Consider the following 12,422-nt stretch of genomic DNA (forward strand, 5'->3'; position numbering starts at 1 on the left):
GAAGTCAAAATGTTCACTTGAGAGCAGACAGACTCGTGCACGGAACGTGAACTGACGGTGACTTCCTTCCGTGATACCAGTGGAACTACAAAGTTCCACGGCGGCCGTTCACGTTAGTTTCGGTTGGCTGTCCTCGTGAAGTTGTCTGTCTTTGAACTGCCACGGCGGAACTCGTCATAACAGCCGCAGCGAGGACTCCGTCTGCGTGAGTTCATCTGAAAAGTTGAGTATAAACCCGCATAAACTTCTATTAACGCACACAGACGTGCATGAACATGTCGAGTAAAGATGTTACCGTCTTTATACTTTTGGTCTGCACAACCACCGGCTTCATACTCAAAGTTAAAGATGTTCGTCGTAAAGTCAACAGGTTACCGAGTAACGTGCAGTTAGCAGTTATATTTCCTAATATTTATTATGAAACAAAACAGAAACGCTATTCTTCATAGCTCTGGGACGAGTATCTTGTGCGTGAAGCGGCTTTTGAGTCGCGTTTTGCCGCAAACGTTTGTGTTTGAGCTGGGCGAGGCTCGGGCTAACCCATGGAGCAAGTCAGTGGAAAACAATAGCCTCCCTGTTAGTTTACAGCGCACTTAGTGCGGATAAATGTATGAAAACTGCACACATACTCTGTAAATATTGCCCCATGATTAGATGTGATATTGTCTATATGACACTGCAAGTTTTTTTCTGTCGTTGTCTGTCTGGATGACCTGACAGCAGCTCAGCTTCAGTCACAATAACAGAGCAACAGGGTGGCAGAGATCCGCAAGACATCCGTTTTTACGTTGTTTTTGCATTTTTATAATGCATATCAGCAAGATTAGGATTCATTTCTGGTCTGCAGCTTTTTAGACATGACTGAACCTTTCTGCTAAGTTTGGATCTGCATTCACAATAAGCCACATTTATTTTGGTGGACGCTGCACTTTTTCTAATGTAATGTCTAAACGCCAAACTCAAGATATCTGCTGATCCTGACTACTGTTCCTCACTGTTTGGTGTTATAGCCACTACCTGTCTGTCTTAAAGATTTAAGATTTAGGGGGCTTTAGTTTCAGAACATGGAAGAAATTAAATTGTAATATAAATCCATGATACTCTTTTTCATTAGTGTACAATCACCTGAAAATAAGAATCTTTATGTTTTTATTACCTTACAACGAGACTTTTTTATCTAAAGATGCTACAGGTCCTCCCACAGAGTTTTCAACCTCCATGTTTCTACAGAAGCCCAGAATGGACAAACTGAACACTGGCTCTAAATGGGGCCTTTCATATTTTTCTCCATATTTCATGGCCTCTATATTTTTTCATTCACACTAGGAAGGAGAGAGTGAGTGAGGTGAGGGAGTTAAAATAGGCAACTACACTCCAAGAGGCCACTAAATCCAACACACGGGTCCTTTAAAACAGTACTGACACAGCCATGTGTTTGTCACTGTAAGCATAACAAACCCTTTTATAAAACAATTTTAGTGTCCTTGATCAGGGACAACCACCTATGTTTGTGATGTAGCTGCAATAAACCTTTGTGCATTAACTTGCTGTCCGTCTTTCCACAGCACCATGAGTCTACGAGAGATCAGCGAGAACGTGAAGCTGGCCCGCGAATACGCCTTGCTGGGAAACTACAGCTCGGCCAGTGTTCTGTATCATGGACTGTTAGAACAAATCAAAAAGTATGTGTACACTGTGCGGGACAGCAGCTTTCAGCAGAGGTGGCAACAGGTAAATGTCGCATTAAGAAGGTGTCAGGTAAAACTCCACAGATCGTATCAGAGGAGAGTCTGAGCTTTTCTGATGTTTATCCGTGTTTGTGTCTCAGTTGTGGCAAGAAATCAGCGAAGAGAATCGACAGGTTCAGGACATAATGTCCACTCTGGAGAACTTTCAGCTGGACACGACACCCGCTAAACCCAGTAACCATGACGATTGTGAAATAAGGCCTGTGCACATGGAACCGAGGTATTATATCTTATGTATATTAAACTTTTAATTTCTAACTTTTTCATTCATAGCTGGTACATGTTCTTTTTGAACTATTGGAACTCTGTAGATGTAGTTGACTGTTTACCTTTGCAGGCACAGATCTGTGATCAGAGGCTGTATGAGCTGTTTGTGTGTGAACAATAGCCCTGATGTAGTCATATGATTGAGATTAGTAAACTCTGATGTGATGCAGTGTTGTTCCTGCTCTGCCCTCTGAAAGGTGGCCTGCAAGCCTCACGCTGCCTCTTGGTTTGTTAGCGCTTTCCCATATTTATAGTGCCTCGTACAGTACACATGGCCTCCAGCGGATTTCTGATCATTTATCAATGATATATGGGAAAGACACAGGATGTGCGTACACACAGAGAAGTCATTTATTTGAGTTATTTGTGCTGTTTTTTTAATCTTATCTAATAGTCTAATAACATTACTTATTAGTGCTCTGGCTAACAGATATCATGAGTCATACTGATGGCTGTTGTTCCATCGTTCCATCTTCCTCTCCTTGTTTCACAGACATTCTCCCTGTCCTGTCAGGCGGCCTTCTAACCCTTATAAAGACAGCAAACCTCCCAACAACCGCCTGAGCGTGGCTGTGAGGGCCCAGCAGAGGCACTCACTTCGAGGGGCCAACGGGGACAGAGGCAAACCCTCTAAGGGCAAAGAAAAGAAGGAGTCCAAAGAGGCGAAAGAGGCTGCAAGTAAAGCCAAGGATGAAAAGGTGAACAACATGGTCAGAATATTGCATAACTTTTATTCAGGCACAACTATTTGCATTGTTGATTGAACAGTATACACATGCTGCCTGTTCACATACAGCCATGCAGAGCCTGTAATTCCAGTTTTCTGTCTGGGAGAAACCAGACCACATGTGTGACATTCAGGGACCAGGGGATAATAACAGTTTTGTCTCTGTCTTCCAGAACAAAGCAGACGTCCAGGAGAAAGAAGTGAAAAAGTTTGACGGGACAGGATATGACAAAGACCTGGTGGAAGCTCTGGAGAGAGATATCATATCTCAGAATCCAAATGTTAAATGGTGCGTGTTTATCTGCAGAACTCTTCTGGGTTATGTAACTGTTTCTCATCTTTGCAGTTCACTCCTGCTTCAAGGTTTTGTAGTAAACTAGACCTAATATGCCAGTTCCTCCGTACTTGACGCTTAAGCAAGATAGCCAACAAGCCAGTTTGTTTTCCCCGAGGGGAAAAAAGTAAATCGAAGAACTTTTACAATGATCTGTCATTATGTGACCTATATTTACTTAATTTGAAGCTTTTACTAAAACAATGAGATGGAACCAGAGCAAAATAGCCACATCTGCAACAAATTTACAATTTAGCATGAAAAACGCTGCCTGAAGGCTTGAATGATAGTTTGTTTTGAAATTGGAATCGGGATAGGAATGAATGCAATTTTAATAACAATAATTGTGATTTTATTAATTTATTTAATTAAGCTAGAAGGAGTGAACTCACTCAACTGTAGCTAATAAACATTAAGTCCAGCCTGTATTATTTGATGTAGTTACCTGGTGGCATCATGTTTTTTTTTTTTTTGACACTAGTTATTAAGTGAAACACTTTAAACTGGATATGTTATCACTTCACACTCTTAGCACCTTACAAAGTGAGATGACAACTGGTAATATAATACCCCTTTTGAATATCACAATTCAATCTAACAGTTTTTGAGCAATATTTAATGTACCATGAATTTAATGTCTTATTTATTTATATTTAGGCTCAATTGCAGTACAATTCTTTTTATAAAAAATAATCACAATGTAAATAAAAATAATTGCAATTTAAAACTTAAAATCTGAAAGGGCACATTAAACTCATTATCAACACAGCCAGAGAACTTATCCAGATAACCCATTTATTTAAATAACATTAACATTTCAAGGTACAGACTCTGACTTCTCAAGAATAGCATTTTGTTTCTTAAGCACCTTTCTTGGTGTGATCAGCAGTCTTCCTGAGAGCTGCGCTGTGTAATCTCTGTCTGACCTGACGTGTGTTTTTCAGGGACAACATTGCAGATTTGGAAGATGCAAAAAAACTCCTAAAAGAAGCGGTCGTGTTGCCAATGTGGATGCCTGCATTTTTCAAAGGCATACGAAGACCATGGAAGGTGCTGATTCAAAGAAATTTTAGTTTTCTTTGTTTTATAATATGTATCACTAACATAAACGCACTTTTTAAATTTAGGGAGTACTCATGGTGGGACCTCCAGGCACGGGGAAAACACTTTTGGCCAAAGCAGTGGCTACCGAGTGCAGAACCACATTCTTCAATGTCTCCTCATCTACTCTCACCTCCAAGTACAGAGGAGAGTCTGAGAAGCTTGTTCGCCTTCTCTTTGAAATGGTAAGACTTTATAACATGTAATCAGTGAAGGTGAAAACCAACTGATGCTGCTTTTATTCTGTGTTTTCTAAAGTTCTTGTGTAAGTTCTACAAAGTGTTAAATCTCGGTCCATGAAATTGAGATGTTTTTCCATGACACAGGAAGTTGTTGTACTGGCACCAGAAAAGGACATGTTCTATACTTTGATGTGCTCCTCCTAACATGTTGACAGAATCCACTTTAAATTGTTACAAACCTTGAGACTTTTATACATTTGTGGAATTCTGTTGCTGAGTCCGTGTGGTGAATATTGATATTTATCTTTACCACTTGCACCACCTTTGTGATGCAAAGTTTAAAAAGCTCAAGTCTTTGTTGGACTGTGTGTCCGGAAGGAAGTGCTTGTTTTGCCAACAAACAAGAGGAAATGACATGTTTCACACATGTTTGATGTGCTCCTCTAAAAGTTTGGCCACCCAATGTCTCATCAGAAGACTTTGATAATGTGAGTTGATGACATTTCATGTGGCGTTGAATTTTAATGTTTTGTCATGAAACAGGATGTTATGCATCTTGAGTGTACATTGTCCCAAACCTCACATGTTACATAAGAGCCCCCACCTGAATGCCAATATTCAAATTCTGAAAATGCTGAACTGTGTCAACTGACTGCCGGCAACTAGAGCAAGGGCGTGTTTTTAATTCTGGATGTAAATTTCTTGATCTTGAGTTGATCCTTAGTACATAATTAATTGTGCAGGTCTTAACGCTTTTACCGATCGCTGGATTATTTTAACTAAACTCTGTTTTAAAAGTTATTTATTTTATTTTTATTTTGTCACTTTTGGGTCTTACTTGGACAGTACTAGCTCTCATTGCTGTGTGCATGGACTGCACCATTTCTTACTCACAGTTGAAGAATGAGATCCATCGTCTTCAGTCTGAGCTCTGAAAAAGGGACCAGCTCAAGGGCTTTGTCTCGGTTGCTGCTGCCCAGTCATAACATATCTCACATTTACAGTCCTCAACTTTCGCTGCTCCATCAGCACCATCACCTCCTTTACCTATGTCTCCGGTGGTCTCGGATTCCGCGGCTAACCTCCCCTGGCAGGCACCGATGCATACCGGCACTTCACATTTACCTGCCTGCCCAGAGGACCGTCCATGTGAAAAGAGCGGCCTCGCCTCGGACCGGAAGTCGGACGTGGAGACCGTGGCCACCACCAGGGCTGCTGCATTGGGCCTGGATGCCTCAACGCTGCCGATAGCCATCCATAGTCTCCCACTTGTCTTTTCTTTCTAAGGTTTTAGAAAAAGTTGTTTTTATTCAATTACAGACATTTTTGGAGATCAATTCTATTCTTGATAAATTTCAGTCTGGTTTTAGATCCCGACATAGGTGCACAATGATATTGCCTTGTCTTTGGATGCTGGGAATCCTGCTGTGCTGGTGCTGCTGGACCTCACGGCGGCCTTTGACACAGTCGACCATGCAGTCCTTGTATCTCGCCTAGAGCAGCAGCACATTGGCATCCGTGGCACCGCTCTCCAGTAGTTTAGGTCATACCTGGCAAACAGGAGTTTCTCTGTCGTAATTGGTGACCACTTCTCCTCAAGTGCATCCCTGCCCTGTGGGGTGCCACAGGGATCTATTCTCGGCCCTATTCTGTTTTCATTGTACATGCTACCTCTGGGATCAATTATAAACTACTGCAATGCCTTTTACGTTTGCCTTAGTCAGTCCTCAATTTCTCGTCTCCAACGGCTTCCAGTCCATTTTAGAATTGATTTTAAACTTCTGTCTGTTTTTAACACCATTAATGGCTTGGCCCTCTCTTACTTATCAGAGATTTTAACTTTTCTCAATTGTGGCAGAGCCCTGCGCTCTTCGGATCAGTTTCTGTTAGAGGTCCCTAGGTCGAGATTTAAACAGTGGGGTGATCGTTCTTTTGCCGTCACTGCTCCCAGACTGTGGAACAAGCTGCCCCCTGACATTCGCACCACTACTGATCTCAGCCTTTTTAAATCGAAGCTTTAGACCCACTTTTTTACATTGGCGTTCAGTTCTGACTAGGGCAGTACTGTTTCTTAGGGGTGTACTCATTCTGTCTGCTCCTTTCTATGTATTTCTGGAAGGCTTTTAATACCCTGCAGCACTAAAGCACTTTTAATTGTATTTGTTTGTTATGTATCTGTTATTTATTGTTTTATGGCTTTGTTGTAAAGTACTTTGGGTACCGTTCAGCTATTGTAAAGCACTATACAAATAAACTTGATTTGATTTGATAAAGGCTCTGTCACACTGACAGATTTATTTAGTGTTCCCAGTGTTATAGGACTAACTGATCATTGCAAATAGTTGAGAAGAGGTAATGAGATGAGCTTTCTCTTGGACTAATTGCATGTGCTCTTGTACAGGCACGTTTTTACGCTCCAACTACGATCTTCATCGATGAAATTGACTCCATGTGCAGCCGCAGAGGGACCTCAGAGGAGCATGAAGCCAGCCGGAGAGTCAAGGCAGAGCTACTGGTGCAGATGGATGGTATGATGTTTATGAGACGTTCTTGTGCACTGACAATAACAAACCACAATTGTGTCTTGTATTTTTTTTCTGTTGAATCATTTTAGAGGTCTAGTTGTTGAAACAAGCCAACATTAGTTTTCTAGAATTTCTGAAACATTTAAACAGTAACTGAAAAAAGAAACTTATTATTACATTATTGTGTTTTTGTGTAGGTGTTGGTGGAGCATCAGAAAACGATGACCCATCTAAGATGGTGATGGTACTGGCTGCCACCAACTTCCCATGGGACATCGATGAAGCTCTGAGAAGACGGCTGGAGAAGAGGATCTACATCCCTCTGCCTTCAAGTAAAGTCATTTCTTCTAGTTAACAATGGAGTGTCTATAAGTCTTATGAAACATTTGATTAATTTAAAGTGATCGACTGCAGTCTACTGCGACCTCTGAGCTGTTGTTGTTCAGCAACTAGAAAACATGATCGACTGACTCAGGCTCAAAGGCTCAGACAAGAGACTTGTATGTATTGACTGCAGCCTTATTAAAGACATAATGTGGAGTCCTGCTGGATTAACCCACCATGGGGGCCCTGGGGCAAAAGTTTGTTGACCCCACATTCCTCGCATTCTGTACCCTTCACCTTCAAGTACAGTACACACACACACACTGCTTCATTATGTTTTTGAGTACCAGGAAACAACCAGTGATTTTACACTGGATTACTGGCTGCTTTTAGGTTTGTTAGGAGTTTCTAGTAATTATGGCTTATCCTTTGGTGGGTCATGGAACACTAGAGCCAATCCCAGCTGACATTGGGACACCGAACAGGTCCACTATCAATCACAGGACTGACACAGACAAACATTAAGCCTACAGGAAATTCAGAATCTCCAGTTATCGGAACCTGCAGAGAACCCACGCAAACATGGGGGAACATGCATGAAAGACCCCAGCCGAGGTTCAAACCAGGAACCTTCTTGCTGTGAGGCAAGAGTGCTAACCATTGCGCCACCGTGCCGCCCTGACAACAAGCATATTATTAACATGAATAAAACATTTTAAAACTCAAGATCAGCATGACTAAAAGTCTTTTATCATCATTTCAGTTAATCTTGTGCTTTATTGGAATAAATTTGCAGTTGACATTATTAGCATAAACCAAATGACAGACAGGGAACTTTGATCTTTCAAGGACCCCAAAGCAGCAGTCTGTGGGGCCCTTTACCTGTGTTACAGTGCTAAGAAAAACAGATTGAACCGTTTGGAATTACTTGTATTTTTTTATAAATTTGTTCAAATATGGCCCAAACGTATTATCTTAGTTACAAAAAGTAACAAACAACTTATTTGAACTAATAACACACAAATTATAGAAACCACACAAACTTTTTGGGTTTGCTGTTTGCAAGACACCTCAGCTGAACCATGCCTCAAAGAAGAGACATCTCAGAAGACCTTGGATCAATCTTACCTGATTTATATGAAAGTTAAAGGGTTACAGGGTCAATATTAGAGTGTCAGAAATACTGTATGGTCAAATGAGCCATTCACATCAATTATTCAAAGAATCGGGTCTAAAATCCTGGTCTGATCATAGCCAAAGTCCAAGTATATATTAAGTCCAACAATACCCTGTGAATGTTTATTGGGTGATTCAATCAATACTGTTTTTGTTTTTTTAGCTTAGCCTATTGTGTTTATCTTTACCTGTGAATTTATTTAGACATTCTATGACCAAACAAAGCAGAAAACCAGTTACTACACATGTGCTAGCTTCTATAGGCCATGAGCAGAAATTCTGAGCTTCCTGTCTCCACTCACTGCTGCATTTCTGTTTGTAGCCAAAGGGCGAGTGGAACTGCTGAGGATCAACCTGAAGGAGCTGGAGCTGGCCGGTGATGTGGACTTGAACAAGATCGCAGAGCAGCTGGAGGGTTACTCAGGAGCTGACATCACCAATGTGTGCAGGTCAGCCATCTTTGCTGTTCTGTGCCGCAGTTTGTGTTTGAAACAGAGGATGCAATAATTATTCTATACATAGAATATGATCCGTGTCATTGTTACATTAACTTAAAACCAGAATCATTGCTCCTTTATGTGTACACATACATTATGTTCTTGCACACAGTAAATTTACATAAGACAGCAAAAGAGCAGAGATTGTTGTTGACTTGAGACTGTTGTGTGACGCTGCAGGGACGCCTCCCTGATGGCCATGAGGCGAAGAATCGAGGGCCTCACACCAGAGGAAATCCGCAACATTTCCCGGGACGAAATGCACATGCCCACCACCATGGAGGACTTTGAGTCGGCTCTGAAAAAAGTGTCTAAATCTGTGTCTGCAGCCGACCTGGAGAAGTATGAGAAGTGGATCGAAGAGTTTGGCTCCTGCTGAGAAACGGCAGCATCTGAGTGGTCTGTGTGTGAATATGTAGCTATAGTGAGGCTGAGCTGTATTATTATGTTAGTGTGTTAGTGTTGGCTGTGTGTTCTGAATCAATCAGGTGACATTGAGAAAATGAAGGTTTCTTACTTAAGTGCACTTGAAAAAATGGCACCTTTTCCTATTGTACATTATATTAATGTTATGCAAATGTATTTGTGTAAAGAGGTGACTGAAGAATCAACTTGATGCGTGACAATTATTTTTTTCTGGCACTGATGATCCTAAAATCATCGACCTGTCAGACAAAATCACCTGTGGCTGTTTGAACTGACAAATCTGACAGTTTCCTGCAACACACTGACAGAGTTCATTTCATCATTTTACTGCTGCTTTGTGCAAAGTGTCATAATGTCAATCAAATGTTACTGTTTTGTTTTTTTAATGCACTTGATTTTATGTGGGACCATGTGGTTCTTTCACATTTTGAAGATGTATATTCTTATGAACATGAACACTAACAAGATATCTCTATGAATAAAGTTAATGATAGTGGATGGAAACATTGTCTTCCATGTAAGTTTATTTATAAGGTAATAAAACTACGACATTCACTTTAAATCTAACAGTGGCTAAACTACTTTTGAACCATAAAAGACGAGGATTAAATATCCCAGTGGAAACTGAGAAATGCAAAGTTCAGACTTTCTGCTTGGTCACTAGATATCTGAAAAGTGTTCACGAGACAAAAGCTTGATGGTCATAAGGAAAGCATTTAATCAGCAGGATTTTAGACCCAAATGCACAGTCCAGCTGTAATTCATACATTATATGCCACAAATGTCTCAAAATAGTAACATGTGGGTCCACCGCCATTTAAACAAAGAGCAAATGAAAATATCTTGTTTTATTCAGCAACATCCGACTTCATGCCTGACATGTCGTCTGCCTTACAGGCTAATTAAATGTCACATCCAGCACTCTGTGGTGCTGAGTTCATTTAGAGTTTGAGGCTGTTCCAAATACAGGTTTGAGCTGTTTTGAGTCATCATGCAGCTTCCTAGTTTTAATGTATAACCTGCTGACAGGACAGCAAACTGCATTCACAAGCTAAGACTACACATGCACCTTTTGCTATCACAGCACATCATGCACTCTGCAGATTAACTGAACCACGGGGAGATGAAATCACGACCTCAGCAGCTCTGAGGTACACGAGCTGATGTTTAAAGGGTGTTTTTTTTTTGTTTTTTTTAAAAAGCATGAAAATAACATAGGACATGTTGACACACTTGCTGAGTTCTGGATTCAATAAACATCATTTTTTGACCAATACCCTGCCATCTCCACACCGGCTTGGTCCCTCACACACCGCCTAGAAGCATTCTGTTTCACTGAAGTCATTCTTGTCTATAAGTCACAATGAGATGACCACAAAAGAAAATAAAAAACAAAAACAAATAAGGAACAGCCATGCAGGTTCAAGTCCAATTCACTTCAAACTGTAAAACTAAGTGCAGATTCTTTCCTCCAACAGTAATTTACACTTTAAATTTATGCTCATGTCGAGCGTACACACTGTATTTAACATCAGTCCAGTCATAGTCTTATATATTTAGAGTGCATAAACAATCTGAAATGCCACACTTACATTCTCTCCCTTTACTGATAAACATCCCATAAACGGTCACTGAGGCACTGTGAAGAAGACAATCAATGTACGAGCCTCGAACGTGGCGGCACATCTTGAAAGGAGGTTGTTTTTTTTTATTATTAGTGACATTCAGAGTTAAGAAGAGATGCGGGAGGAAAACACTGAATGTGCAGACACAAGATTTGTAATAACTTCTTCCAGACGCAGCAATCTTTTTAGATTCAATATGACGTTGCTTCATCTGAGCTATACGTGACAACAGATTCAAATATGGACAGATTTGTCTCTTCACTGAAAGGGCGACAGGCAGGACTCACTGTCTGCGTCAGGCTTTCTTCACACATTGTTTCCAGTAGCGGGGTACGGGGGGGGTCAACATTGTGTAAAGAAAGTATACTACTACATATATAGTCAGTTTATAGTGACGCAAAGTCACTGAATTCAGCCCCTAAAATACTCAGTTTGTTCATATTCGTGTGTTACACCGACTCAGATCTGCTTTGTGTTGACAACATACAGCCAACCAAAGAAAAAACTCTAATTTAAAAGGTCCATTTAGTAGCATTTCTGAAGCTTTTGATCATGTGACATGATCTTCATCGGTAAATGAGTTTTATGGTAAGCCAGCCCTCTCGGAAGTTACTACGCCCAGCCGAGCAATCTGCACGTAATTTTTACACTTCTGTTTTTGTAGTGATGAAACAAACCAGATGTAGCATGCAGGCTAGCCGTTTTCCCTTCTTTACAGTCTTTATGCTAAGCTACACGTCTGCTCTCCTCATCTATATCTCACCAATAAAGCGATGAAGCACAATTCCCCAGATTGTCAAACTATTCCTTTAAAAGCTGAACCTCTAAATTCCAAGCTTTCAACCTCATCACGTGATCTTCATGAAGAAAAACTACTAAATGGATCTTAAGATGGTGATTTTTTTCAGCTGCTGTTTTCAAAGTCAAGAATGAATACCAGTTACTTGAACAGGAATGTAACAATGTCGTTTGTGACTTCATTAAATGATCTGACCAATCAAAGAGTTTGATTATCTGTGCAGACGATGAGCTGACTGCACAAACGCTGTTGCACTCCAACGGAAAGAGCTCTCAGTTCCTTCACAGTTCAGCACTTTCTGTTTTGATCGTGTGACTAAATTTGAGGCGTTCGCGTGGACGAGCGTTGAACCAACAAATTGAGTTTAGTCGGTTTGTTTAAGACCACCGTCTGGTCCACGGCCAATGTGCTTAGAGGGTGAATTAAAGGGAAAACTAGCCGTTCACAAGTCCGGATAAGCAAGCAACAGAACCAGGCCATGCTGACAACTTAACACACTAACCAAGAACAAATAAGAACAAACTGAAAATAAAGGAGCCGGCCAAGTCAATCCTTCATTCAAGGCTTCTTCTCTTCTTCCTCTGCTTCTATTTCTATGTTCTCCAGCAGGGTGTGCTTCTCCTCCTCCGGCATTAGAGTGACAGGGTTTAGGTGAAAAATGTGCCTGTAAAGGTAATCAGGTAAGAGAGGT

The 12,422-nt window shown here is 40.8% G+C and overlaps 2 protein-coding genes across 3 annotated transcripts in view; one reads left to right on the forward strand and one right to left on the reverse strand.

Moving 5' to 3' along the window:
* katna1 (katanin p60 (ATPase containing) subunit A 1) lies at positions 1-10,503 on the forward strand. Its single transcript, XM_010730027.3, has 11 exons — positions 1-222; positions 1,566-1,731; positions 1,829-1,968; positions 2,509-2,713; positions 2,916-3,031; positions 4,021-4,126; positions 4,204-4,362; positions 6,761-6,887; positions 7,082-7,216; positions 8,707-8,833; positions 9,062-10,503. The coding sequence occupies exons 2-11, from the start codon at positions 1,570-1,572 to the stop codon at positions 9,258-9,260; spliced, it is 1,476 nt and encodes a 491-aa protein (XP_010728329.1). The 5' UTR covers positions 1-222; positions 1,566-1,569; the 3' UTR covers positions 9,261-10,503.
* ginm1 (glycoprotein integral membrane 1) overlaps positions 10,138-12,422 on the reverse strand; it is a 5,501-nt gene continuing 3,216 nt past the window's right edge. For both annotated transcript variants that reach the window (XM_010730030.3, XM_010730029.3), the window contains exon 8: positions 10,138-12,395. In XM_010730030.3, coding sequence (XP_010728332.2) covers positions 12,290-12,395 — 106 coding nt within the window. In that variant the 3' untranslated portion in view covers positions 10,138-12,289. The remainder of the gene's footprint in view (positions 12,396-12,422) is intronic.

The sequence above is a fragment of the Larimichthys crocea genome, chromosome XI, assembly GCF_000972845.2.
Source record: "Larimichthys crocea isolate SSNF chromosome XI, L_crocea_2.0, whole genome shotgun sequence".
NCBI lineage: Eukaryota > Metazoa > Chordata > Actinopteri > Sciaenidae > Larimichthys > Larimichthys crocea.